Here is a 27,071-nt window from a genome sequence, read left to right on the forward strand (position 1 = left end):
TGACAAATGTAATTCTTACTAATCCATGTACATTGCGTACCAAATGTCTTGCCGAAATCACTCAAGGCCACACAAAATTGGAGCAGACAGGCCCTGTCTTATCCCAAGAGCTCCGACAAAAACACTTCAAGATGTTCACTTAGTTTTGGATTGTTACTTTCAGGTCCAATTGAATCCACGTAGAAGCCACAAAGCTTCAGTGGTACTTTAACATGTTTACGAAAAACACAGATTAAAAAAGATAATGAGAATGGTTAAAACTGGTAAGCTGACTTTACTAGACTGGAGAAGGTATTAAATGGTAGAGCTGTCTAGAGATTATGAGCGCTATACGAGAGTTTACTGCGAAGGCTGTAACCTACGTGGCGTTAGCGAAGACTTACGGTAACAACTAACTCTTGCGAAACACCCTCCGACAGAACTTCAGTTAATGTACATCTAAAAAGGGCGTGACAACAACAAGGACGGAACAAATATTGGCAGACGACGACAGAATCCTCATCGATGGAGTTGTACTTCTAGCATTTTTCTGTATTTCTTGCCTCCAGCAAAGACAGATAGTCAGTGAAGAATCTCTTCATTCTGTACCTGCACTGAGAGCAGTTAAGGAACTGGTATTCAGACCAGCTGATGATGGATAATTTGCTCTGTTCTAATGGACTCGTTAAGGAGCTGTGTCTTTAAATACAGGAACAGGTTCAGTACTACCATGGTTTGAAGTTGCATACCAATTTTGCTTCCTTCCATGAATATGGGGACTGTTCCTTCTGCCATATTTTTTTAAAAATATTTACATGGATATTCCAAGTTTCGATTCGTAGATGTAGCTGTATACTGTTACACTGATTGTGAGATATTTCTCGTACTTGTCGACTCTTCCGAACTTAGGAATTGTGTGGATATGCCCTTATCTCGCAACAGTTAGTATAGGGGGTCAAGTATATTCATTAGACAGCCTGCTGACAGCTTCTCAACAATTGTGTAGAGAAAGTAGAGCCATTCATAGAGTCTTGGAAATTTTTGCACTTTGTCTCATACATTCTACTCTTAAACTTGAATAGTCGTTTGGTTGCCGTTTCCCCGGATGATTGTAGAAAGTTCTATGGAAAGTTATCTGTCCCTTCTGCTTTGTTTGATCTCAAGACCGCAAAGGATCTTTTTAATTTTGACTCTAAAACTAGATCGCGTATGTTTCCCTTACTGACTCCAGTTTCCTCTCCTGTCGTGTCATCAGAAATGTCCTCTCCCATATAGCGGCGCACAATGTATTCATTCCATCTAATCTCTCTTTCTTATGCATTAAACAGTGGAATTTCCTTCACACTGTTGGTGTTTGCTTGCTTTTAATTTCAACGAAGGCGGTTTTTTTTTCTACAATATTGAGTCAATATGGGTAGACCACATAACTGTTGTGTTGTTGTGGTCTTCAGTCCTGAGACTGGTTTGATGCAGCTCTCCATGCTACTCTATCCTGTGCAAGCTTCTTCATCTCCCAGTACCTACTGCAACCTACATCCTTCTGAATCTGCTTAGTGTATTCATCTCTTGGTCTCCCTCTACGATTTTTACCCTCCACACTGCCCTCCAATGCTAAATTTGTGATCCCTTGATGCCTCAAAACATGTCCTACCAACCGATCCCTTCTTCTAGTCAAGTTGTGCCACAAACTTCTCTTCTCCCCAATCCTATTCAATAACTCCTCATTAGTTACGTGATCTACCCACCTTATCTTCAGCATTCTTCTGTAACACCACATTTCGAAAGCTTCTATTCTCTTCTTGTCCAAACTGGTTATCGTCCATGTTTCACTTCCATACATGGCTACACTCCAGAAACGACTTCCTGACACTTAAATCTATACTCGATGTTAACAAATTTCTCTTCTTCAGAAACGATTTCCTTGCCATTGCCAGTCTACATTTTATATCCTCTCTACTTCGACCATCATCAGTTATTTTACTCCCTAAATAGCAAAACTCCTTTACTACTTTAAGTGTCTCATTTCCTAATCTAATCCCCTCAGCATCACACGATTTAATTTGACTACATTCCATTATCCTCGTTTTGCTTTTGTTAATGTTCACCTTATATCCTCCTTTCAAGACACTGTCCATTCCGTTCAACTACTCTTCCAAGTCCTTGGCTGTCTCTGACAGAATTACAATGTCATCGGCGAACCTCAAAGTTTTTACTTCTTCTCCATGAATTTTAATACCTACTGCGAATTTTTCTCTTGTTTCCTTTACTGCTTGCTCAATATACAGATTGAATAACATCGGGGAGAGGCTACAACCCTGTCTCACTCCTTTCCCAACCACTGCTTCCCTTTCATGCCCCTCGACTCTTATAACTGCCATCTGGTTTCTGTACAAATTGTAAATAGCCTTTCGCTCCTTGTATTTTACCCCTGCCACCTTCAGAATTTGAAAGAGAGTATTCCAGTTAACGTTGTCAAAAGAATTCTCTAAGTCTACAAATGCTAGAAACATAGGTTTGCCTTTTCTTAATCTTTCTTCTAAGATAAGTCGTTAGATTAGTATTGCCTCACGTGTTCCAACATTTCTACGGAATCCAAACTGATCTTCCCCGAGGTCCGCTTCTACCAGTTTTTCCAATCGTCTGTAAAGAATTCGCGTTAGTATTTTGCAGCTGTGACTTATTAAACTGATAGTTCGGTAATTTTCACATCTGTCAACACCTGCTTTCTTTGGGATTGGAATTATTGTATTCTTCTTGAAGTCTGTGGGTATTTCACCTGCCTCATACATCTTGCTCACCAGATGGTAGAGTTTTGTCATGACTGGCTCTCCCAAGGCCATCAGTAGTTCTAATGGAATGTTGTCTACTCCCGGGGCCTTGTTTCGACTCAGGTCTTTCTGTGCTCTGTCAAACTCTTCACGCAGTATCTTATCTCCCATTTCATCTTCATCTACATCCTCTTCCATTTCCATAATATTGTCCTCGAGTACATCGCCCTTGTATAAACCCTCTATATACTCCTTCCATCTTTCTGCCTTCCCTTCTTTGCTTAGAACTGGGTTGCCATCTGAGCTCTTGATATTCATACAAGTGGTTCTATTCTCTCCAAAGGTCTCTTTAATTTTCCTGCAGGCAGTATCTATCTTACCACTAGTGAGACAAGCACCTACATCCTTACATTTGTCCTCTAGCCATCCCTGCTTAGCCATTTTGCACTTCCTGTCGATCTCATTTTTGAGACGTTTGTATTCCTTTTTGCCTGCTTCATTTACTGCATTTTTATATTTTCTCCTTTCTTCAATTAAATTCAATATTTCTTCTGTTACCCAAGGATTTATATTAGCCCTCGTCTTTTTACCTACTTGATCCTCTGCTGCCTTCACTACTTCATCCCCCAGAGCTACCCATTCTTCTTCTACTGTATTTCTTTCCCCCATCCCTGTCAATTGTTCCCTTATGCTCTCCCTGAAACTCTCTACAACCTCTGGTTCTTTCAGTTTATCCAGGTCCCATCTCCTTAAATTCCCACCTTTTTGCAGTTTCTTCAGTTTCAATCTGCAGTTCATAACCAATAGATTGTGGTCAGAATCCACATCTGCCCCTGGAAATGTCTTACAATTTAAAACCTGGTTCCTAAATCTCTGTCTTACCATTATATAATCTATCTGATACCTTTTAGAATCTCCAGGATTCTTCCAGGTATACAACCTTCTTTTATGATTCGTGAACCAAGTGTTAGCTATGATTAAGTTGTCTGTGCAAAATTCTACAAGGCGGCTTCCTCTTTCATTTCTTCCCCCCAATCCATATTCACCTACTATGTTTCCTTCTCTCCCTTTTCCTACTGACGAATTCCAGTCACCCATGACTATTAAATTTTCGTCTCCCTTCACTGCCTGAATAATTTCTTTTATCTCGTCATACATTTCATCAATTTCTTCATCATCTGCAGAGCTAGTTGGCATATAAACTTGTACTACTGTAGTAGGCATGGGCTTTGTGTCTATCTTGGCCACAATAATGCGTTCACTATGCTGTTTGTAGTAGCTAACCCGCACTCCTATTTTTGTATTCATTATTAAACCTACTCCTGCATTACCCCTATTTGATTTTGTATTTACAACCCTGTAATCACCTGACCAAAAGTCTTGTTCCTCCTGCCACCGAATTTCACTAATTCCCACTATATCTAACTTTAACCTATCCATTTCCCATTTTAAATTTTCTAACCTACCTGCCCGATTAAGGGATCTGACATTCCACGCTCCGATCCGTAGAACTAATGAGGAAGTATTGAATAGGATTGGGGAGAAGAGAAGTTTGTGGCACAACTTGACTAGGAGAAGGGATCGGTTGGTAGGACATGTTCTGGGGCATCAAGGGATCACCAATTTAGTATTGGAGGGCAGCATGGAGGGTAAAAATCGTAGAGGGAGACCAAGAGATGAATACACGAAGCAGATTTAGAAGGATGTAGGTTGCGGTAGGTACTGGGCGATGAAGAGGCTTGTACAGGATAGAGTAGCATGGAGAGCAGTCTCAGGACTGAAGACCACAACAGCAACAACCTTCCAGTAATCATTTCTGTTTCGATTTGTTCACATGTTTCCTACAGGTATTTCGTCTTGGCCGTCCTGAGTGTCCTATTTATTTCATTCCTAAGGGATTTATATTGGTGTATTCCTGTCATTACCTAATCTCTTGAGGTGTTCCGTCCGTTGCCCAACGTTTCTTCGCAATAATGGTCAAGGTTTCTTCCCAGTTACCTTTCTTGTATCAATACTTGTCTGTCCAATATCTGTGATTTCACTCGTTAGAAATGTCCGTCCCTCTTCAACTAAAATTCATCCATTATGATTCCTTATCGCAGTAATCCTTAATGAAGTTCAAATGCTTCTCATCATCCTTCAGTACTTAATTTCCCACTCCTTTCCCCACTGATTGTTCCAGATGCTTCTCTTACATTTCAGTCCATTAGTCATCGTTACTGAATTTTGATCTCAGACTATATATGTACCTCGGTACACCTTACAATTATAAGGGGTGTTCAAAAAGAAACAGCCAGAGTCTGAAATGCGCAAACCGGTGACAGAAGGGTGATAGCGTGGCGTGTGTAACGAGGTGTGGCGCCGACCAGAGCGTGAAAGTTCACAGCTCGTCATTAGAGGGCGCACGTGCACGTCACGTGACTATACAGAGCTAGCAGGAGCATGCATCAATCGTCGAAAGCCGCCAGTCGCATTGCAAACAGCGAAATGGAGGCGTCATCAAAATAGGTAAAGAGGTTTTGTTCGTTTTCTCACAGCCTAAGGAGCAGGAGGAACGGACATTCATCGACGAATTGGGCAAGTGTACGGCGAATACTGCCCGTCCGTTGCGAGGGTCGAGGCGTGGCACAAGCGCTTCAGCGAAGGACGTGTGTCGTTAGCCGATGATGCACGGTCTGGAGCACCACACTGCATTGCCGATGGCATCGTCCTGCTGGTGGATGCACTCATTACCCAGGACCGCCGAGTGACAGTGAAAGCCATAGCCGCCGTGGTCGGATTGAGCGTCGGAAGAGTTCAGACCATCATGAAGGAATGACTGCACATGCGCAAAGTGTGCGCCAAATGGGTGCCCCACAGTCTTCAACCACATTGGAAGCATGTCGAATGGCCACTGTCTTGCTCATCTGCCGCGTTATGCTCGGGAAGGGAATCTGTTCCCGGCACGATTAATCACTTGAGATGAGTCATGGTGTTATCATTTTGAACCAAAAACAAAACGTCTGAGTCTCCAGTGGAAGCATCCAGGGTCAACGTCACCAAAAAACAGCGAAGGTCATCCACACGAGTGAAGGAAAGGTTATACTGACGTTCTTTTTTCACCAAGATGGCCCCCTTCTGATTCACTTCCTGCAGCATGGGAATGCCCAGCATTACTTGCAAACCTTGACCACCCTTTGCCACGTGATCAAATCAAAACGACCATGCAATCTCACCTGAGGGGTCATTCTACTCCACGGCAATGCAAAGCCTCATACGGCCAACACAGTCGCGGCACTCCTGCAGAAATTCAAATGGGAGGTACTCGGCCACCCTCCATACAGTCCGGACCTCACTCCTTGTGATTACGCCATTTTTGGTCTCCTTATAAAGGCTGTGAGGGGCAAACGATTCACCTCGGACGACGACGTCCAGCTGTACATGCGGAACTAGTAAACATCGCAGCCCTGGGAATTTTATGAGACAGCCATTCACCGCCTTATCTCACAGTGGGATGAGTGTCTCAACAGCCAAGGTCAATACTTCTAACACACAGGTACTGATTTCTTTAATTATGCCTCTGGCTCGTTTCTTTTGGAACGCCCCTTACAAACATTTGATTTTGAAATCTCTGTCGGTCCAGGACGTAATCCAGCTGGAATCTTCCGATGTCTCCGGGTCTTATCGAAATACAGAGTGAACATCAATAAAGGAACGGATTCTTGATTGGAAATGTATCGTTGTCACGGCAGATTGCGTTGAAGAATGATAGCAACTCTGTAAACGTGCCGTGTGCTCCTTGTGTGTTTCAGGCTGTGTGATTGAGTAAGTACTGTAAGCAGCAGAATGCCCCGGTGTTCATGTCTGGAACAAGCCTAGATGGCCTTTGTTTATGACCAAACACATGGAAACGGTTGAGAGGCAGCACGGTTGTACCAAAACAAGCACCTTCACAGTCACCAACCATATCACAAAACAGTTAGAGCCCGGTTTGGACGTTTGTGCGATCAGGGACCCTTTCAGACCGACGAACGTGCAGGGAGACGGCGGGCTGTGCGTACACCATATTTGGAGGACCAAATTCTACGGGATATTGAGACAAACCACAGTAAAGTTCCTGGCAAGTGGCCCGCCGACATGGTGTACGCCAAATTAGGATTATGTGTATCTTGCCTGACAACCGCTTCTGTCCCTGTCACCTGCAATACCATGGAGGCCGCTGCGAGCATCATTTGAGATGTGGATGAGATGCAGCTCTATACTTCGTTCCCAGACGATTTGTTGTCGTTGCAGGTACATATGTTCATAGGACCTTTTTTTTTCCTCCATTACAAGTTAGGAATACGTCCCTGCTGTTTGTCCTGTATACGTCCTCTTCTTTCTTCTTGTGATTCTAGAGTTGTTACTTCTTTTTTTTTTGAGTCATCAGTTTACTGACTGGTATTATGTGGCGCACCAGGTATTCCTCTCCTGTGCCAACCTCTTCATCTCAAAGTAGCGTTTGCTTCCTACGTCCTCAGTTATTTGCTGGATGTATTTCAATCTCTGTCTTCATCTACAGTTTTTACCCTCTACAGCTCCCTCTAGTACCATGGAAGTTATTCCCAGGTGTCTCAACAGATGTCCTATCATGCTGTCCCCTCTACTTTTCAGTGTTTTGCACATATTCCTTTCCTCTCAGATCTTGTGCAGCATCTCCTCATTCCTTACCTTATCAGTCCCCCGAATTTTAGGCATTTGTCTGTAGCACCACATCTCAAATGCTTCGATTTTCTTCTGTTCCTGTTTTCCCACAGTCCATGTTTCACTACCATACATTGTTGTGGTTCAGACGTACATTCTCCGAAATTTCTTCCTCAAATTAAGACCGATATTTGATATTAGTACACTTCTCTTGGCTAGGAATGCCTTTCTTGCTATAGCTAGTCTGCTTTTGATGTCCTCCTTGCTCCGTCCGTCATTGGTTATTTTGCTGCCTAGGTAGCAGAATTGCTTAACTTCATCTACTTCGTGATCATCAATCCTGATGTTAAGTTTCTCGCTGCTCTCATTACTTTCGTCTTTCTTCGATTTAGTCTCAGTCCATATTCTGCACTTATTAGAATGTTCATTCCATTCAGGAGACCATGTAATTGTTCTTTACTTTCACCGAGGACAGAAATGTCATCAGCGAATAGTAGCACTGACATCCTTTCACCTTGAATTTTAATTCCACTCCCGAACCTTTCTTTTAATTCCATCATTGCTTTCTCGATGTACAGATTGAAAAGTAGGGGCGATAGGTTACATTCTTGTCTTACCCTTTTTAATACGAACAGTTCTTTCTTTGTCGTCCAGTCTTATTATTCTCTCTTGGCTCTTGTACATATTGCATATTACACATCTCTCCCTATAGCTCAGCCCTAATTTTCTTAAAATTTCTAAAATCTTGCACCATTTGACATTGGCGAATCCTATAAACGTGTATTGATTTATCTTGCTTCCATCATCAACCACAACGTCAGAATTGCCTCTCTGGTGCCTTTACCTTTCCTAAAGTCAAGCAGATCATCATCTGACTTACCCTAAATTTTATTTTCCCTTATTTTGTAAATTATTCCTGTAAGCAATTTGGATGCATGAGCTATTAAGCTGATTGTGCGATAATTCTCGCACTTGCCAGCTCTTTTAGTCTCTGAATTTGTGTGGATGGTATTTTTCCGAAAGTCAGATGGTATTTCACCAGACATTATGCACACCAACGTTAATAGTAGTTTTGTTGTCACTTAAACTAACGATTTTAGAAATTCTGATGGAATGTTATCAATCTTTTTGGCCTCATTTGACCCTAAGTCCTACAAAGCTCTTTTAAATTCTGATTCTAATACTGGATCCCCCGTCTCTTCTAAATCGACTCCTGTTTCTTATTCTATCACATCAAACAAATCCTTCTCCTCATAGAGGCCTTCAATGTACTCTTTCCTCCTATTCGCTCTCTCTGCATTACAAGTGGAATTCCCATTGCACTCTTAATGTTACCACCATTGCTTTTATGTTGACCAAAGGTTGCTTTGACTTTCCTATATGCTGAATCAGTCCTTCCGACAATAATTTCTTTTTCGATTTCTCCACATTTTTCTTGCAGCCATTTCGTCTTAGCTTCCCTGCACTTCCTATTTATTTTATTCCTCAGCGTCTTGTATTTTTGTATTCCTTAACTTACCTGAATGTTCTTGTACTTCCCTCTTTCATCGATGAACTGAAGTAGTTCTTCTGTTACCCATGGTTTCTTTGCGGTTAGCTTCTTTGTACCTATGTTTTTCTTTCCAAATTCAGTGACTGTCTTTTTTAGAGATCTCAATTCCTCTTCAACTGTAATGCCTCAGGAGCTATTCCTTATTGCTGTACGTATACCCTTAGAGAATTTCATGTGTATGTCGTACCAGTACTTCAGGCCGCACTTCATCGCTACTAAATAGTGATCTGGGTCTATATTTGCTCCTGGGTACGCCTTACAATCCAGTATCTGATTTGAGAATCTCTGTCGGACCATGATGAGATCTATCTGAAATCTTTTCAAATCACCTGGCGCTTTGCAAGTGTACGTCCTCCCCATGTGAACAGAGTATTCGCTATTACTAACTGAAATTTATTACAGAACTCAATTTGTCATTCACCTCTCTCACTCCTTGTCTGAAGCCCATATTTTCCCGTAACCTATCCTTCTGCCACTTCCCCTATAGCTGCGTTCCAATCTGCCATGACTATTAGATTTTCATCTCCCTTTACGTGCTGTATTACCATATCAACGTCGTTTGACACTTTCTCTATTTCTCTATCTCTTCACCTTCAGCTTGCGACGTCTGCATGTATACCTGAATTATCGTTGGCGGTGTTGGTTTGCTGCCGATTCTGATAAAAACAACTCTATCACTGAACGCTTCACAGGAGCACAAAAAATGGTTCAAATGCCTCTGAGCATTATGGGACTTAACTTCTGAGGTCATCAGTCCCCTAGAACTTAGAATTACTTCAACCTATCTAACCTAAGGATATCACACTCATCCATGCCAGAGGCAGGATTCGAACCTGCGGCCGCAGCGCTCGCGCGGTTCCAGACTGAAGCGCCTAGAACCGCTCGGCCACTCCGGCCGGCCAGGAGCACACACTCTGCCCTACTTTCCTCTTCACAACGAATCCTATTACCGTTATACCATTTTGAGCTGTCACTGATAATTCCATATAGTCATCTGATCAGATAATGTTGTCTTCTTTCCTTTTCACTTCACTGGCCCCTACTATATCCAGATTGAGCCTTTAAATTTTATAGCTTCCCTACCACATTCAATCTTCTAACATTCCACCCCCCGACACGTAGATTGTTATCCTAAGTTGATGACGCAATCTTTTTCTCATGGTCAATTACCCTTTGGCTGTCCACTCCCGAAGATCCGATTGGGGGCTATTCCGGAATATTTTGCCAATGCACAGATCATCATGACTGTTTCTTGATTACAGGCTACACGTCCTCTGGATACGTCTCATGTGTCTTCAGTGCAGTGGTATCCATTGCCTTCTGCACCCTCATGCCGTTGATCATTGCTGATTAGGGGCAGTTTCCCACCCCAAGGGCAAGAGAGTGCTCTTAACCTCTGTCCGGTCCTTCACCCTCTTTGAGACGGCCGTTGGCAAAATGTGGGTGACTCCTTATATCGGAAGTCTTCGGCCGCCAATGCCAATTATTGATCAAAGCCGCGGAGGGTTTCGAATCCGCAACCGAGAATGTTTTAATTGATAGTCAAAGATGCTACCCCTAGACCACGGTTTAAGCTACTCGCTTTTACCATTTTTATTGCAAATCTCAATTACTCTTTCTCTGCTCTCATTCCTTCTGTCAAGTCCATATGCTCCCGTTACTCTTTCTTCCTTCCTCTATAAGCCCATTCCAGTCCACATGGTTATTAGATTTTCATTGCCCTTTACATAGTGAATTAGCAGTTCAGTGTCTTCATATACTTTCTATGTATCTATATCTGCTGTTTGCAACGTTGACATGTATACCTGAAATGTCACTGATGGAGTTGGTCAACTGTGGACTCTGATGAGAATCTCCATTTTCATTACGATTCCTAGTCCCGTTACGCCACTTTCTGCTGCTGTTAATACCCATACATATTATAAAAATGGATGTACGTATATATGTATGTGTGTATCTGTATACCTATGTTCCACATTTGAACCACTGGAAGAATTTTCAACCATACTTTTTATGCATATCACTTACTGTGGAGGTACGACATACCTACCTATCAGACTGGAATATTTGAAAAACCCATTGACTTTATTTATCCAGTATTTGAGAATCAGAGCACTTAAGGGCTTGCAACAAACTTCACACATAATTTAATACCGTTAGAAAACTTTTTCTCGCTGACGATTCCAAAACTGTCGCTTGAATAATGATGTTGTAGCGTATCACTTCCTTATTACTAACTGTATTCGTGACAAATTTGGCACAAAGTATTCGCACTTGCCACCGAATGTACCAGAAAAATTATATCGTCGAACGACATCTCGTTCAGGAGATACGGCGTCATAAACACTGAAATGCGTGAAAACTGTGTCATCGTGTATCACATTTTCATTTCATACACCTTTACTGCTAACTCTAATCACAAAACGTTTGGTAGACTGTAGTCACATACAGCTGGATGAACCTGCAAAATTGTATCACTGTACAGCACATCGCTCAAGAGTATAACATCATGTACGTCGAGCTATGTGAAAATGAAACCGCAGGGTGAAATTAGCTAGGGATACAGATGATTTAAGTGTAAAAACACATGTGAAATGTGTTAAATATTTGTGAATTATATTTGGCATGTGTATACACGGGCAAAGCACCGGTAAAAATGTGATCGTAAACGATTTCAACCGAATACAGTCTGGAAAGAAATACTGTTTGGGTAAGAACCGCCAGCCTCCAACCAGGGTGAGCGTGATGACATGGACAGAGATGGGGGAAGGAGGAGATGGACAGAGAGGGGGATGGGAAAACTGACAGAGAGAGAGGAGATGTGGAGATGCACAGAGAAAGGAAAGAGAAAGAGAGGGACAAAGACAGGGGCAGGAAGATAGTGGCAGAGAGGTAGGGGAGGAGGAGATGTTCATAGAGAATGGGAGGAGTTAATGGACAGAAAAAGGGAAGAGGAGGAGATAGACGGAGAGAGGGGAGAGGAGAAGATGGACAGAAAAAGGAAAGAGGAGTAGATTGCCAGACAGAGGGGGTAAGGGAACAGACAGAGAGGGGACTTGAGGAAATGGACAGAGAGAATGGAAAAGGAGACAGACAAAGAAAGGAAGACGAGGAGATAGAGGAAAGTAGGCAGAGAGAGGGGAAGGTGCAAACTGAAAGAGAGAGGAGATAGGATATGGACAGAGAAAGGGGTACAAGGAGGTGGTGGGAGAGTGGGCGATGGAGGTGGTGGACAAAGAGAGGGGGTTCAGGAGACTGACAGAGATTGGGTGACGAAAGAGATGGACGCTTTCTTTGCCATTTCACTTCACTGTATCCCACTGTATCTAAGTTCAGCCTTTCCATTTCCTTTTCCAGACTTCTTTAGCTTTCCTTGCTACACTCATAGAATGTTATCCCGCTGTTGGTTATTTCTTCCCAGACTCATCGTCACCTCCCCCTGGGCAGTCCCCTCCCTGATATCCCAGATATGCAAATGGAGATCCAATCCGGATTCGTTTGCCAGTGGCGAGACTATCATGACACTTTTTCAATTAAAGGCCACGTGTCCTATGGGTGCACATTATGTATCTTTAATGCGGTGGTTTTCCTCGCCTTTGCATCGTCATGCTGTTGATAATCGATGATAGCTCCACCTTTCAGGTGCAGTTTGCCGCGACAAGGACGAGAGATTTCCCAGAGCCTCCGACCCCTCCTATGCCTTGTTTGACAAAACTTGTGGCAGAAGGGGGGAGACATTTTATGCCGGAAGTCTTTGGCGCAATTGCTGACGATTATTATTCGGAACTTTAGCAGAGCACGGGTTCTAACCTCGGACCCAGGGTATTTCGATTACTAATCAAAGGAGCAGGTTCTTAGGCTTTCTGTATCTTGCACTATGTTTAGGTATTTCGAAGCACTAGTGTCTTACGGTATCATATTCTCGGCATTAAGGAAGAAAATGTTTCTTGCATATATCACGGTAGTAACTTTAATATCTTTCAACCCGAGAATTTTATGTAGACAACAAACAATTGTCCATATTTCCAACTGAGTATGTTACCTCCTTCATGAATTTGCAGTCAACAGTGAATTACATTTCGAAAATAAACAGAAAATTTCGTAAAATGTAGGACTAGAAAGAGAAACGACTTATACTATACCTCAGGCAGTCAGACAGTGGTACAGAAGGAAGTGAAGTATCCAGCCATTAATACCTCTCACCCGGAGGTGTATAGAATTTAATAGAACTGGAATCAAACATATTTGGTAGTTACTTCTACACCACAGACCTATTTCAAATTATTAGTACTACAATGCGTGAGTGTGTGTGTGTGTGAGTGTCTGTGTGTGTGTGTGTGTGTTTGTGTGTGAAAAGCGCCGCTTCTAGGGAAAATTTTTTCCAACAGAAGATTGAAGTAAATTAAACTACCTGCAGAGGAAGATCCTGTTCGTTTTTGTTTGCGAATAATACAGGGCTATTACAAATGATTGAAGCGATTTCATAAATTCACTGTAGCTCCATTCATTGACATATGGTCACGACACACTACAGATACGTAGAAAAACTCATAAAGTTTTGTTCGGCTGAAGCCGCACTTCAGGTTTCTACCACCAGACCGCTCGAGAGCGCAGTGAGACAAAATGGCGACAGGAGCCGAGAAAGCGTATGTCGTGCTTGAAATGCACTCACATCAGTCAGTCATAACAGTGCAACGACACTTCAGGACGAAGTTCAACAAAGATCCACCAACTGCTAACTCCATTCGGCGATGGTATGCGCAGTTTAAAGCTTCTGGATGCCTCTGTAAGGGGAAATCAACGGGTCGGTCTGCAGTGACCGAAGAAACGGTTGAACGCGTGCGTGTAAGTTTCACGCGTAGCCCGCGGACATGCTGGAAAATTGGCTCATGCCACAACTGGAGACCGACAGCGCCGACTTCATCTTTCAACAGGATGGTGCTCCACCGCACTTCCATCATGATGTTCGGCATTTCTTAAACAGGAGATTGGAAAACCGATGGATCGGTAATGGTGGAGATCATGATCAGCAATTCATGTCATGGCCTCCACGCTCTCCCGACTTAACCCCATTCGATTTCTTTCTGTGGGGTTATGTGAAGGATTCAGTGTTTAAACCTCCTCTACCAAGAAACGTGCCAGAACTGCGAGCTCGCATCAACGATGCTTTCGAACTCATTGATGAGGACATGCTGCGCCGAGTGTGGGAGCAACTTGACTATCGGCTTGACGTCTGCCGAATCACTAAAGGGGCACATATCGAACGTTTGTGAATGCCTAAAAAAACTTTTTGAGTTTTTGTATGTGTGTGCAAAGCATTGTGAAAATATCTCAAATAATAAAGTTATTGTAGAGCTGTGAAATCGCTTCAATCATTTGTAATAACCCTGTAGTTTCCATATTTCAGCGAATGCACTGAATGGAAGAAAATGCAATGTTAAAAAAAAATTGCACTTTGATAGTATATAATTAATGTTTATTAAAGTGAATTAAGAACAAATATATGACTTCTAAGTGAATCAGTTCCGTAGTAAGGGATAAATTGTGTTCTGGTTGTGTAATAGTCTTGGAAGGGGGTTGGGGAGAGAAGGTTGGAGGTTAGACGTGTGCAAGATGCAGGTCGCCTGATTGTGGTTATGACCTTCCCTCCTTTTGTAGGTCTGTGAATGGAATAGCGAGAAGGCGAGTCCACACTCTCTCTACCGCACTGTGTGTCAAAAGGCCACTTCGGAGTATTTCACAATGTTATATCGACCATTACACAGCTTGATATAGGAATCGCCGGTGACACACTGCACAGTTACTATCGGTGGGTGTTCGGCTCCCACAAAGCGTGTTAACACTGCATTGGTTACATATATACACTATATACGTTACTAGTAACACCTATACGAGGAAAGGATATGGAGGGCTTCTACGTAAATCTATGCACACTACTCCATGCTGCAAATGGGGAAATTGATTCTCAGTCATCCTGTAAGTCAGTCATAGCGTTCCTCCTGGAAAGGCGACTTCCAGCACGGCGCTTTTCACTTTACATACACAGACAATGCTCTCCTGGTAACCATGGCACCATGTTGCTGCCTGTCGTTGACATCATTGTAAAGCCGTGTAACTATGTTGCAGTCACTTGGTGATGAATTAAAATATGACCAGTAAGTTACTGCACTTCTTTCGCCGTAAACTGCATTTCTGGTAGACTTCATAGATCTTTTCCATTCAGGAACTTTTTAGAGCGAGGGAAAAATTACTATCTGTATGTCTCCATATGAGCCGTAATTTCTCGCATTTTATCCCCACGGTCCTTACGCACAATTTAATGTTGACGACAGTGGGATCGAACGGCAGTCAGCTTCAATTGCTGGTTCTCTAAATTTTCTCAGTGGTGTTCCTCGAAGAAAAAAGTCGCCTTCCCTCAAGGGACTCCCATCTGAGTTCTCCAAGCATCTCCGTAACACTTGCGTGTTGTTCGAACCCACCGGTAACAAATCCAGCACCTCACCTCTGAATTGCTTCGATGTCTTCCTTCAATCAGACCTGGTACGGATCCCAAGCACTCGAGAAATATTCAAGAATAGATGGCACTAGCGTCCTATATGCGATCTCCTGTACTGATGAATCACGTATCCCTGAAATTCTCCAAGTAAACTGAAGTCAACTATCCGCCTTCTCTACCACAGTTTTCACATGCTCGTTAGATTTCATATCGTTTTGCAACGTTACGTCCAGATACTTAAACGACGCGACTGTGTCAAGCAGGACACTACTGTTGTATCCGAACATTATAGGTTTATTGTTCCTACTCATCCGCATTAAATTATATTTTTCCACATTTAGGGCTAGCTGTCATTCATCACAGGAACTAGAAATTTTGTCGTCTTGTATCTTCCTACAGTCACTCAACTCTGACGCCTTATCGTACAACATGTCATTATCAGCAAACAACTTCAGATTTCTGCCCACCCTGTCCGCCAAATCGTTTATGTATATAGAGCGCAACAGTGGTGCTATCACTCTTCTGTGGGGCAATCCTGACGTAGGCTTGTCTCAGATGAATATTTTCCGGGTTCTGTTACTTAAGACGTCTTCCAGCTACCCATATATCTGCGCACTAATTCCATATGCTCTTAACTTCGTAAACATTCTGCAATGGGGCACAGTTTCAAATGCTTTGCGGATATCTATAAATGTGGAATTTGCCTCTTGACATTCATCCGTAGTTCGCAGTTTATCATGTGAGAAAAGGGATAGCTCAGTTTCACACGAGCGACAGTTTCCAAAGCCATGCTGTTTGGGGAACATAAGCTTTTCAGTCTCAAGAAAGATTATTACATTCGGACTCAGAACATGTTAAAAGATCCTGTAACAAACCGATATTAGGCGTCTGTGCTTTTACCCTTGTTATATACAGGTAATGCAATGTTTGATTTATCCTGATATAGCTATCGAGTATCAGAATATTCGATATTAGTGGCCGTATCTTCTGATATCATTTAGTTAGAAGTTTAAGTTTCTTACACCAGCAGACACCGTAGACCCTAGTATCTAAAATAAATTTCTACACTATACGACCAATCGTTACTGAGAATAGGGGGCCTTAATAGACCGACAGACAGACTGTCGGACAACAAATTACCAAAAAATATTTTTTCTTGTGATACAACTTTTCCGACCTTTTTTTTTTTAGTTTTACTGTTAAACTTTGCTTTCTGCCAAATTTCCCCTTATTCTAGGTCAACGAGAAATACCGTATAGGTTTTAATCAAGGAGTTGGCGAGTATCGTAATACATAGCGTAAGTCGCCGTATGTTTTCACTGCATTGACTTAGAAGCATATATTTAATATACCGCCAAGGGCATATAGACCTTAATATGTGAAATAAATTTGAACCTGACACCTCTGCCCATCTGTGAGAAAAAGGGCTCTTGACAGACAGTCGAATATCAACTTGCAAAAAAAAAAAAAAAAAAAAATGTATAAATGTGGTACACTTGTACTTAGAAACCTTGCATCTTGTCAAATTTCGTGAGTCTAGGTCAACAGGTAGTACCCTATAGGTTCTGAAGAGTGAGTTATGGATTATCAAAATATGTGACATAAATGCTATTTTTTGATTGCATTGACTTAGCAACTCCAATTTCTTACTTCAGTTTCTTACTTGTACTTATTGCACCACCCAGTGACTGTGGGCCTTAGTTTGTGACATAAATTTCAACTTAATACTTCTACCCGTTCCTGAGGAAAAGGGTTTTTAACAGTCGGACACACAGGCTGACAGACTGACTGACTAACTGGCAGACAGGCGGACGACAAAGTGACCCGACAAGTGTTCCATTTTTATCGATTTAGGTATGGCACCATATACAACAATAATGTAGCAAATATAAACCTAACTATGTCAGTGATAATATTACTTCACGATATATTATTATGTACTGTTGAGAGAATCTTCATAGCGCTTCATTTTCACTAGCTTGAGAATTGGTACACAATTATGATAATTGCTGCATTCCACCATTTAACTTTTCTACTGAGACATATTTTTATTTTTGCAGAGTACAGACTTCACTGCAGTGCTCAAATGCGCGTCTTTCCTTCCAGTGCCAGGTGGGCAGGTGTTCCTGTATTGCTGGGCCGCACACAACATAACCGAGCAGGTAGGCACATGTCGAAGATTTGGCAACTGCAAAACAACACACATATCTGACTCGGCGCTTATAGATCAGTCGTGTGAGATTTTTTTAAAATTTGTGTACGAATTCTATTTTGTTAAGGCCATGTCTATATAAATTTACGATAGGTGTTCAAACAGTCTACCCTGAAACTCATTAAGTTCTTGTTTCCTTCGTTGTAATCGCCCTACCTTTCTCCCCCCCCCCCCCCCCCCCATTTTGTCAAACATGATATTACTCGCTTTTATTTCAAAAAACGCGTCACCGATTTGTTCAAGTAACTCATCTGTAGTATTCACTTCGAGTGCCTTCTGTCCCTTCTCCACTCCCACCTCTTCCCTCTATTTCTCTCCTTAAAAGAAAAATGAATTACTGGTGGCGAGCCCTGGGACCACATCTGGTAGCTAATGTTTTCTTTCCTCCCCCATAACAGAATCTTTACTTCAACACGTGTGTTTTCAAACATACTGACGAAACAAAACATTATGACCACTTGCTTAATTATGGGCCACCTTCGTAGCGCAGTGTATCACCAATTCTGCTTATTATCGATTCTGAAGTTCGTTGTTAGATTTCTGGAGCTATGTGGCACCATGTAACTACGCACAAGTCATGTAATTTCCGTAATAGCTGTCCTGTGATTTGTGTACATTCATATCAGGTGAATTTAGTTACCGAAACATTAACATGACTTCACTATCACGCTCCTCCAAGTACGGTAGCCTGATTCGGGCTTCGAGAAACTGACAATTATACTGCTGAAAGGCGAAATCGTCGTCAGGGAAGACATCAAGCATGACAGGAAGCTGATGGTTCGTAGTTGACCTGGTGTCTTCGACTACTATCGCATGTTCCATGCAAGCGCAGGAGAATATCATACGAGGGTTATTCGGGAAGTAAGGTGCGATCGGTCGCGAAAGGGAAAATACAGTGAAAATCTGATGAAGCTTTGCACAGATGTGTTGGGCACTGTGTCTGGTACGCCTGTCGATCGCATCATGTCGCTTTTTCAGTCCTGACCTCACAGTGAGAACGTAAAGATGGCTGCTAATTAGTGTCTCTCGACAAGTATGAGGGCTTTGCGAAAGATTTCGCCTGAAGCTATGGGATCCACATGACTTAACTGTCATGCGGTTCGTTCAACACGACAATTCTCGGCCGCACTCTGCAGGAGCAATGAAGATGCTCTTGCAGCGTTTTCGATTTGAAGTTTTTGATCACCCACAATACAGCCCGTAATTTGCTACCCTGAGGTTCATCTCTGCTCAGATGAACCGATGGCTATGAAGACAATATTTTGACTTAGACAACGAGCTGCAGTCCAGACTAGAAAATTGTCGAAAGCACTGGCGGCTGTCTTCTATAACGAGGGAACTGAAAAGTAGGTACAACGCTACGACAGGTGCCTGAGTCTGAGCGGCAATTGTGTACAGAAGTAGCTGGAAAGTGCAGCTAACCGTGCAAATAAAACAGTTTTCATTTACACTGTGGTTTCCATTTTACGACCTATCGTTCCTTACTTTCCGAATAGCCCTCGTAGAATAGTACTGCGCCCACCAGCTGGACGCTTGAGCAGCCGTTCGGTTGGATGACGGTGTTTGTGGAGACGATCGTCGGCCTGGGGCAGCAGCCACGTGATTCGTCTGCCGAGCCGACACGTTTCCAATGACTCACAGTCCAATCTCGATGGTCCAGAGCCCACTAAAATCGTAACTGACGATGTCGCAGGGCCAACATGTGAGCACGTGGGAGTGCAGAGCCCCTTGTTCAAACTGTGCGCTAAATGGTGTGCTCCGCCACACATGTGCGTCCACCGGTATTGTGCTCTTTCACCAGAGTTGCCACATATCGCCATTTATCTGCCTCTAGAGTGCAGACAAACCTCCAAACCCCACGTTCTGTGAAGAGTCGTGGACGTCCAACCATTCAGCACCTAGTGGTAGTTTCACTGCCCTTCTACTACTTTCCTTAGATGCTCACGACATAAGCACATGAAAATTCGATAACCTTCGCGCAGTTTTCGAGATACTTGTTCACAGGCTCTGCTTAAAAACAATCAGCCCATTGGCAAAGTCGCTTATCTCAGTGTATTTCTCCATTCCCAGCCCATATCCTCACTACGAAAACCCCCATCCGTCTCTGCTCTGCTTACATTCTTTTCTTAATGCGCTACGTGGCCGAAACGCCACCAGAATGCATCCAACTTGCTAGTGGCCAGTGGTAATAAAATTCTGATTTATCAGTGTATGTGTAGTTAGCGTATTTACTTATTCATTTAATCCTATCTCATTAGAGCCATCCGGCCCTCGGTTGCATTATTCCCGTGTTTCGCAAATAAACCACTCTTTTTTACATCACTGTTACCAAAGAAAATGTTTTAATATGACGAATAGTAGTGAAATGATCTCAGTGAAGTGGCAATAGTAAGTAACACTGACTGAAATAATAAAGTTAATAATGACAGTACGTGTATTGCAAAATGGCTCTGAGCACTATGGGACTCAACATCTATGGTCATCAGTCCCCTAGAACTTAGAACTACTTAAACCTAACTAACCTAAGGACATCAGACACATCCATGCCCGAGGCAGGATTCGAACCTGCGACCGTAGCAGTCGCGCGGCTCCGGACTGAGCCCCTAGAACCGCTAGACCACCGCGGCACTTGTATTGCAGTAACTGGTGGCACTAATAGTGCTAATAATGCTATTATTAATAATAATGACAATAATAACAATAATATCGACTTTCAAAAAGCGTTCGATAATGTAAAATGGTTCAAGATGTTCCAAATTCTGAAAAAAAGGGATAAGCTACAGGGAAAGACGGGTAATATACAATGTGTATAAGAACCAAGAGGGACCAATAAGAGTGCAAGAAGAAGAACGATGTACTCGAAAAGGGATGTGGTCTTTCACCCCTACTGTTCAACCTTTACAGCGAAGAAATAATGACGGAAATAAAAGAAAAGTTCAAGAACAGGATTAAAATTCATGGTGAAAGGATATGAATGATAAGATTCGCTGATGACATTGCTGTCCTCACTGAGAGTGAACAAGAATTACGAGATGCCTAATGAGCACAAAATATGGATTGAGAGTAAACTGGAAAAAGACAAAGATAATCAGAAATTCGAGAAATGAGAACAGCAAGAAACTTAACATCAGAATACAGGGTTAAGAATTAGATGAAGGAATTCTGCTACTTAGGCAATAAAATATCCCATGATGTAGGTGGGAAGGGGGAGATAAAAAGAAGACTAGCACTGGCAAAAAGGGCTTTCCTGGCCAAAATCAGTCTACTAGTATCACACATATGCCTAAATTTGAGGACGAATTTTATGAGATTGTACGTTTTCAGCACAGCATTGTATGGTAGCGAAACATGGACTATGGGAAAATCGGGACAGAAGAGAAGCGAAGCATTTTAGAGGTGGCACTACAGAAAAATGTTGAACATTCAGTGGGCTGGTAAGGTTAGAAATGGGGACATTCTCCGCAGAATCAGCGAGGAAACGAATATATGGGAATCATTGATAAGAAGAAGGAACAGCATGACATGATGTTTGCTAAAACAACAGGGAATAAGTTGACTCATGATAGAGGGAGCTGAAGTGGGTAAAAACATCAGAGAATGACATGGCTTGGAAAACATCCAGCATAAAATTGAGGACGTAGGTTTCAAGTGCTGCTCTAAAGTGAGAAGCTTGGTATTCGAGAGGGATTCGTGGCGGGCCGTATCAAACCAGTTAGAAGACTAACGAGCGAGAAAAAGGAGGAGGCGCAAGACAGATATTTTCTGATGCATTGAGTTCTGGAGAAAGGAAATTTAAGAAGACTGCACTAGAAAGACCACTAGGAAATGAGAAATATCTGGTATCTGGTATGAAAGAAGGATGCACAAATGTGACAAGTGCGTACATGGACAATGGTATTGTTGCTTTAGCAGATATGTCATTAACTGTCTTCTGAAGATGGAGATGTTACTGAGTTCGCTAATGTAACGAGTGAGGTTGTTTTAAATACGGCTTCCTATTAGTGAAGAGGACTTCGAGAAAGTTGCTGAACGATGGAGTGGGACAGAAAGGAATTTTCTCTTATGGGAACGGGAGTTTCTGCCACGTTGTTCAGATAGGAGCGCTCATGTCGAGGAGAGATTAGAGGGACAGTATTCGTTAATAAGACAGTAGAGAAGATAGATGGCATGGAATTCTCGAAGCCTGTCTGCATGCAGCCAGGATAGCTAAGCATGATGGTGAGGTACAAGTTTTTTTTTTTTCAGGTCAAGAGGGAGTAGCTTTTCATATTTTTATAGGGCGTGGAGCGATGCTGATGCTTACTTGTTCATTGCACTTATGAACTCTGTCCGATGTAGATTTTCATCTATTATTACTCGTAGACTCTTGGCCGAAGGAAAGAAGTCGACATTTGACCCATGCAGGATCAAAGTTGTCAACGACCTTGCCGCTGTGGTAACAGCGTTTCCCGTCAGATCACCGAAGTTAAGTCTTGTCGGGCTTGGCTAGAACTTGGGTAGGTGACCGTCCGAGTCTGTCGAGCGCTGTTGGCTAGCGGGATGCACTCAGTCTTTGTGAGATCGATTAACGAGCTACTTCATTGAGAAACATCGGCTCCGGTCACGATAACTGACAAAGGCCGTCAGAGCGGTTTATGAAAAGATACCCCTCCAAATCCGCATCCAGTGACGCCTGTCGGTTGAACATGACACGGTAGTCGGTCGGTACAGTTTGGTTTTCCCAGGTCTGTTCATATGATGTTTAGTTAGGGCCAAGGATGGTAGGAATTCATGATATTTCAGGATAATAAACCTAGAACAACCCACCAGTAGCGCTCGGGTTTTGTATGGGTTCAGGTTATATCCTGCACCTATTTTGGTAGTGTGCACAGATCAGTAATGAGATTCTTGATAGGTGTATTCAGGTTTATTCGTTTTGCTCCTAGATACAGCTAGATGTCGTCAGCGTACATGTGGTATTTGCGGTGGGACAAAACTGGTGACAAATATAGAGCACATGTAAACACGTATATACACAGAGCACAGGACCTAATACTGAACCCTTGGGTACGTCTGTTACTACCTGCCTCGACTGAGTTTTTAAGGTGTCTGACATGAAGCGTTGCTGGCGACACGCCAGATATGAACAAAAACACTGCACTGCACTTGGCGCGGAATTTACACAGCCCAGTTCGGTAAGTAAAAGGGCAAATAAGACAGTGTCAGAGGCTTTGCTGAAGTCTTAAGAAGTGGATGATTGTTGCCTCTCGTGCATCCATGGCAGAATATGTGTTACCGTTAATAAGGCAGATGTGCTGAAACGTTTACGGAGACCTGATTGGTATTCGCCTAGTAGGTTGAGTGTAGTTGGATATTCGATGAGGTTTCGTGTTTGCAGCCGTATCATGTTGACTTATTGCCGCAATAGTTCGGCTGGAAACCATCCAGCCATCTTCAGGTGAGTGTCCGCCACTGGAGACTGCAAGTTCCTGGCGTCGGCTTTGTAGCAAAAATTTGGCTCGGAAACGCATAGGCATTGGTGGCCGTCACAAGAGCGTCCTCTTATCGAAATCCGCGCCCTCTGCAACTAATGGTCTATCTGTGGCGCGCAGGCGCATGCGTAAAGGTGAAACTACGTGTCCATCCCCTGTGGAAAAGCACGCTCGGGTCGTTAAAATAAGTCAGATGTCACTCTGAATAAACTGACTTCTCTCAGAAGAAATTAGAGAGATCGTCTGGTCCCCAGGCTTGTCCAGTTGAAAGCCGCTGTCACGATTTATAAGATTTTGTGTTAGATGCATTTCCACGGATTCTTTAATTACTGAATCCCAAAAAGTTTTCGCTGATGCCAAGATTTCTGTGGCAGAATAATCCATAGCGTCCTGTGGTAATACAATGCTCAGTTACTGCCGACCTAATGGGCTGCGAAAGGCGAGTGCAGCGTTGAAGTTCAACGCACCTTTCTTGTAGTGCGCCTATCGTCTGACTTATGTTAGCTTAGTATGATCCAGGTGCACCAACGTTCTAAGAACACCAATAGGTTGTGAAGGGTGATGGTAACCCGACGCTTGCAGATAAAGGTCCGTATGTGTGGGCTTGCAGTACACAGAATGCCCTAATGACCCATCCACTCCCCTAGTAACCAAGACGTCCTAAAATTGTAAGCAACCGTCCTTCTCTGTTTCCATAGTAAACTGGATGTTATTGTGGATTGAATTCAGATGTTACAAGAGACGTGACAGTTCTTCCTCACCATGGGACCACACTACAAAAGTATCATCTACATATCTCCAGAAGATTCTTCCTCTCCATGGGACCACACTACAAAAGTGTCATCTACATTTCTCCAGAAGATTCTCGGTTTAAGTCTGCCGAATCAAGTGCCCTTTCTTCAAAGTCTTCCATAAAGAAGTATATCTCCAAAGGGCAGAGAGGACTGCCCATGGCAACACCGTCAGTCTGATCAAAATATTCGTTGTTAAATAAAAAGTCGTTTGAGGAAAGGACATGATGAAAAAGTGCTATTATATCGGCTGTGAACTTATTGCTGATGTGTGACAGAGGGTCCATAGGAGAAACCTTAGTGAAAAGTGAGATGACATCGAATCTCACTAATAAGTCAGTTTCACTGAGTTGAAGTGACTTCCGTCTATTGATAAGGTCAGCCTTGTTGCGAACATGATGCGCGCACTTCCCCACAAAAGGTCTCAGTAGAGAGGCGAGATGTATCGCCAAATCATACGTGCGGGCGTCGATATTACTAAAGATTTGCCGTAACGGAACCTGTTTCTTATGAATCTTCGGAACACCGTATAACCTGGGTGACACAGAACTATGAGGTCTTAGCCTTTTGGCCACTTCTTGCGGAATAGAAGAACAATTCAGCAGTGCTGATGTTTTCCTTTCCACTTTCGCTGCGGGATCTTCGTAAGTCTTCCGATAGCAAGCTATAAATTTTCTGTTCATAAACCTCACGAGGCAACAGCACGGTGGCGTTTCCCTTATCCACCGGTAAGATCACCTTGTGAGGATTTTTCGTAGCTTTCGTAGTGTGGCCCTTTCCAAGGCAGAAATGTAGCTCTTCTTAGGTGAAGCTTTCGTGAGTGCACGATATGTTTCACGTCTTATTTCTTCTGCAGCATCACTAGGAAGAGGTGTGACAGCATCCTCAACAGCACTAATAAAATCTGTCAGCGGCAGGGTTTCGGCGTAAGGCCGAAGTTGAAGCCTTTTTCAGGCACAGACAGTGTTACGTTGTCCAAAACCTTATCCGTTAAACTGACCACGGGGCGTCGAAAAGTATCTCCTTGTGGTAACGTAGCTGACTGCCGGGCGAACTTCGAAAACTGTCTTGATGTAGACTTCTTATGGACCCAGTCCAATTTTGCTCAGGTCACGTCGATGACCCATGCCCAGGAAAGTGATTACAGGATTGACGCCACTTACAATCTCTCCTTCACTAGTGTTGGGCTCGCCTTTCGTGTAATGAATTTTGCAGCAGCGGTCTGGATAAAATGTCTCAATGTGACAAACATCGGAATAAGGTTATTGTTCCGACAGCCCAGTAAGAAACACTGAGAACTTAACAATATCGCTCGCTTATTGCGTAACCCGTCCAACCACTAGATTTGTATTGCCTTCTCCTTCACGAAGAGATATCGTATGTTATTCTTGAAATTTTCCCGGCGTACTGAATATTCGATGAGGTTTCGGGATTACAACTGTATCTTGCTGACTTCTTACCACTATATTTCGGCTGGAAACCGTCCAGCCATCTTCACGTGAGTGTCCACCACTGGAGACTGCAAGTTCCCAGCGTCGGCTTTATAGCAAAGAATGAGCGCGGAAGCAGATGCTCATTGGCCGCTGTCACAGGGGTGTCCTATTAATTTGTGGTAAGATCTTATGGGACCAAACTGCTTAGGTCACCGGTCCATAACCCTACACACTACTTAATCTAACTTAAAGTAACTTGTGCTGTGGACAACACACACATCCATGCCCGAGGGAGGACTCGAACCTCCGACGGGGGGAGCCGCCCGGACCGGGACAAGATGCCTGAGACCGCGCGGGTACCCCGCACGGCCGGGCTTCCTGTGATAGATGGTTTGTTACCTGGTCGTGGAATACATCGTGGACCATATATTCTAAGACCTTGGGTAGTGTAGATAAAATACAAATAGGTCTGTAAACAGAGGGTACTGTGGCAAAGTCCTCTTTGGTAGTGACATTACTAGTTCCGTTTTCCAGATGTCAGGGAAAATACTTGTGGTTAAAAAGTAGTTGAAGATATTTGCTATAGTTGCCAGTTGTATGTCAATAATAAGATTCATTTGGACTGTGATGCCATCATGTTAGTGTGATGCTTAATTTTTGTATCTTTCATTCCCATCTCGTAAAAGCAGGATGGGCTGTAGTAGAACTTCGTTGTTTTCAGTGGAACATCCGAGCAGACTAGAAGTAGGGCAAAGGGTAGCCAAATAGGAAATTTTTCGGTGCGAATATCCAGACTGGGATTTATGTCTAAAACCAAGAGAATACTCCCGAAAACTTCTGTCGGAGGGGGGGGGGGGGGATTGGAGCTAGTTTTAATTTATTTCTGGGACAGTCTAGTCCAGTATCCCAGCCTAAAATTAAAATTTTGTAAGCGTGTATGTCTCCGACGTTCGACGTACGATTGGCCATCATCATGTTACGTTCTCTCATTTTGTGACACATTGCGAAGAGGTTTATTGTCCAGCACAAGATACTGATATACGTTGCTGTTAAGGCACTGTACGCCACCATCTTTCTATCCATTGCGGCCCAGTATTCGTGATGAAAATGTCTTCGAAGACCTGAATTCGAACCGACTATCTCCGCATCGAATTCCACTGCAAAACTTGCATTAGTGATAAAGGGCGAAATATCTACGTCGTAACGGAGTAAAATATCAGGGTATTTAAGAAACGGTGTAAGAAATAAAAACCAGTTTTTTCAGAAAGTTACTGTAGCAAACGGGAGTACATTTGAAGTGACTTTTCAACGGCTTTTTGTAGCTCACGAAAAGAGTTTGTCATTAATACGCCATTCGTTAATATTCATGGAGGAAGTTTTCATAACAAGGGGGCAGAAGATGGCTAATTGGGTCATCATACCGTATTTTCATATCCACTTCATTTCAAGTGTTTCTTCCCTATTTCGATCTAAACTAATGGATCGGCTTGAACCTAACTTGGCACTTAAACTTCCTTGCCACCAGCTCTATTACCAACACATTCGGCAGACGTATCTACATGTGACGCTGAATGTACCTGCAAAATTACATTGAAGAGCCAAAGCCACTGGTCCAACTGTCAAATATCGTATAGGGCCCCCTCGAACACGCAAAAATGCCGCAACACGACCTGGAATAGATTAGACTAATGTCTGGAGTAGTGCTAG

The 27,071-nt window shown here is 42.9% G+C and overlaps 1 protein-coding gene and 1 non-coding gene across 2 annotated transcripts in view; one reads left to right on the top strand and one right to left on the bottom strand.

The window, feature by feature from the left end:
- Positions 1-27,071, top strand: part of LOC126204110 (odorant receptor Or2-like) — a 55,049-nt gene that overhangs the window by 19,754 nt on the left and 8,224 nt on the right. The window contains exon 3 of the mRNA XM_049938526.1: positions 17,518-17,619. Within this exon, the coding sequence (XP_049794483.1) occupies positions 17,518-17,619 (102 nt within the window). The remainder of the gene's footprint in view (positions 1-17,517; positions 17,620-27,071) is intronic.
- Positions 9,774-9,857, bottom strand: Trnas-gga (transfer RNA serine (anticodon GGA)). The gene is given in 2 exon segments: positions 9,774-9,808; positions 9,818-9,857. It is a non-coding gene; the product is annotated as a tRNA-Ser (tRNA).

Source organism: Schistocerca nitens, chromosome 9, assembly GCF_023898315.1.
Source record: "Schistocerca nitens isolate TAMUIC-IGC-003100 chromosome 9, iqSchNite1.1, whole genome shotgun sequence".
Taxonomy (NCBI): domain Eukaryota; kingdom Metazoa; phylum Arthropoda; class Insecta; order Orthoptera; family Acrididae; genus Schistocerca; species Schistocerca nitens.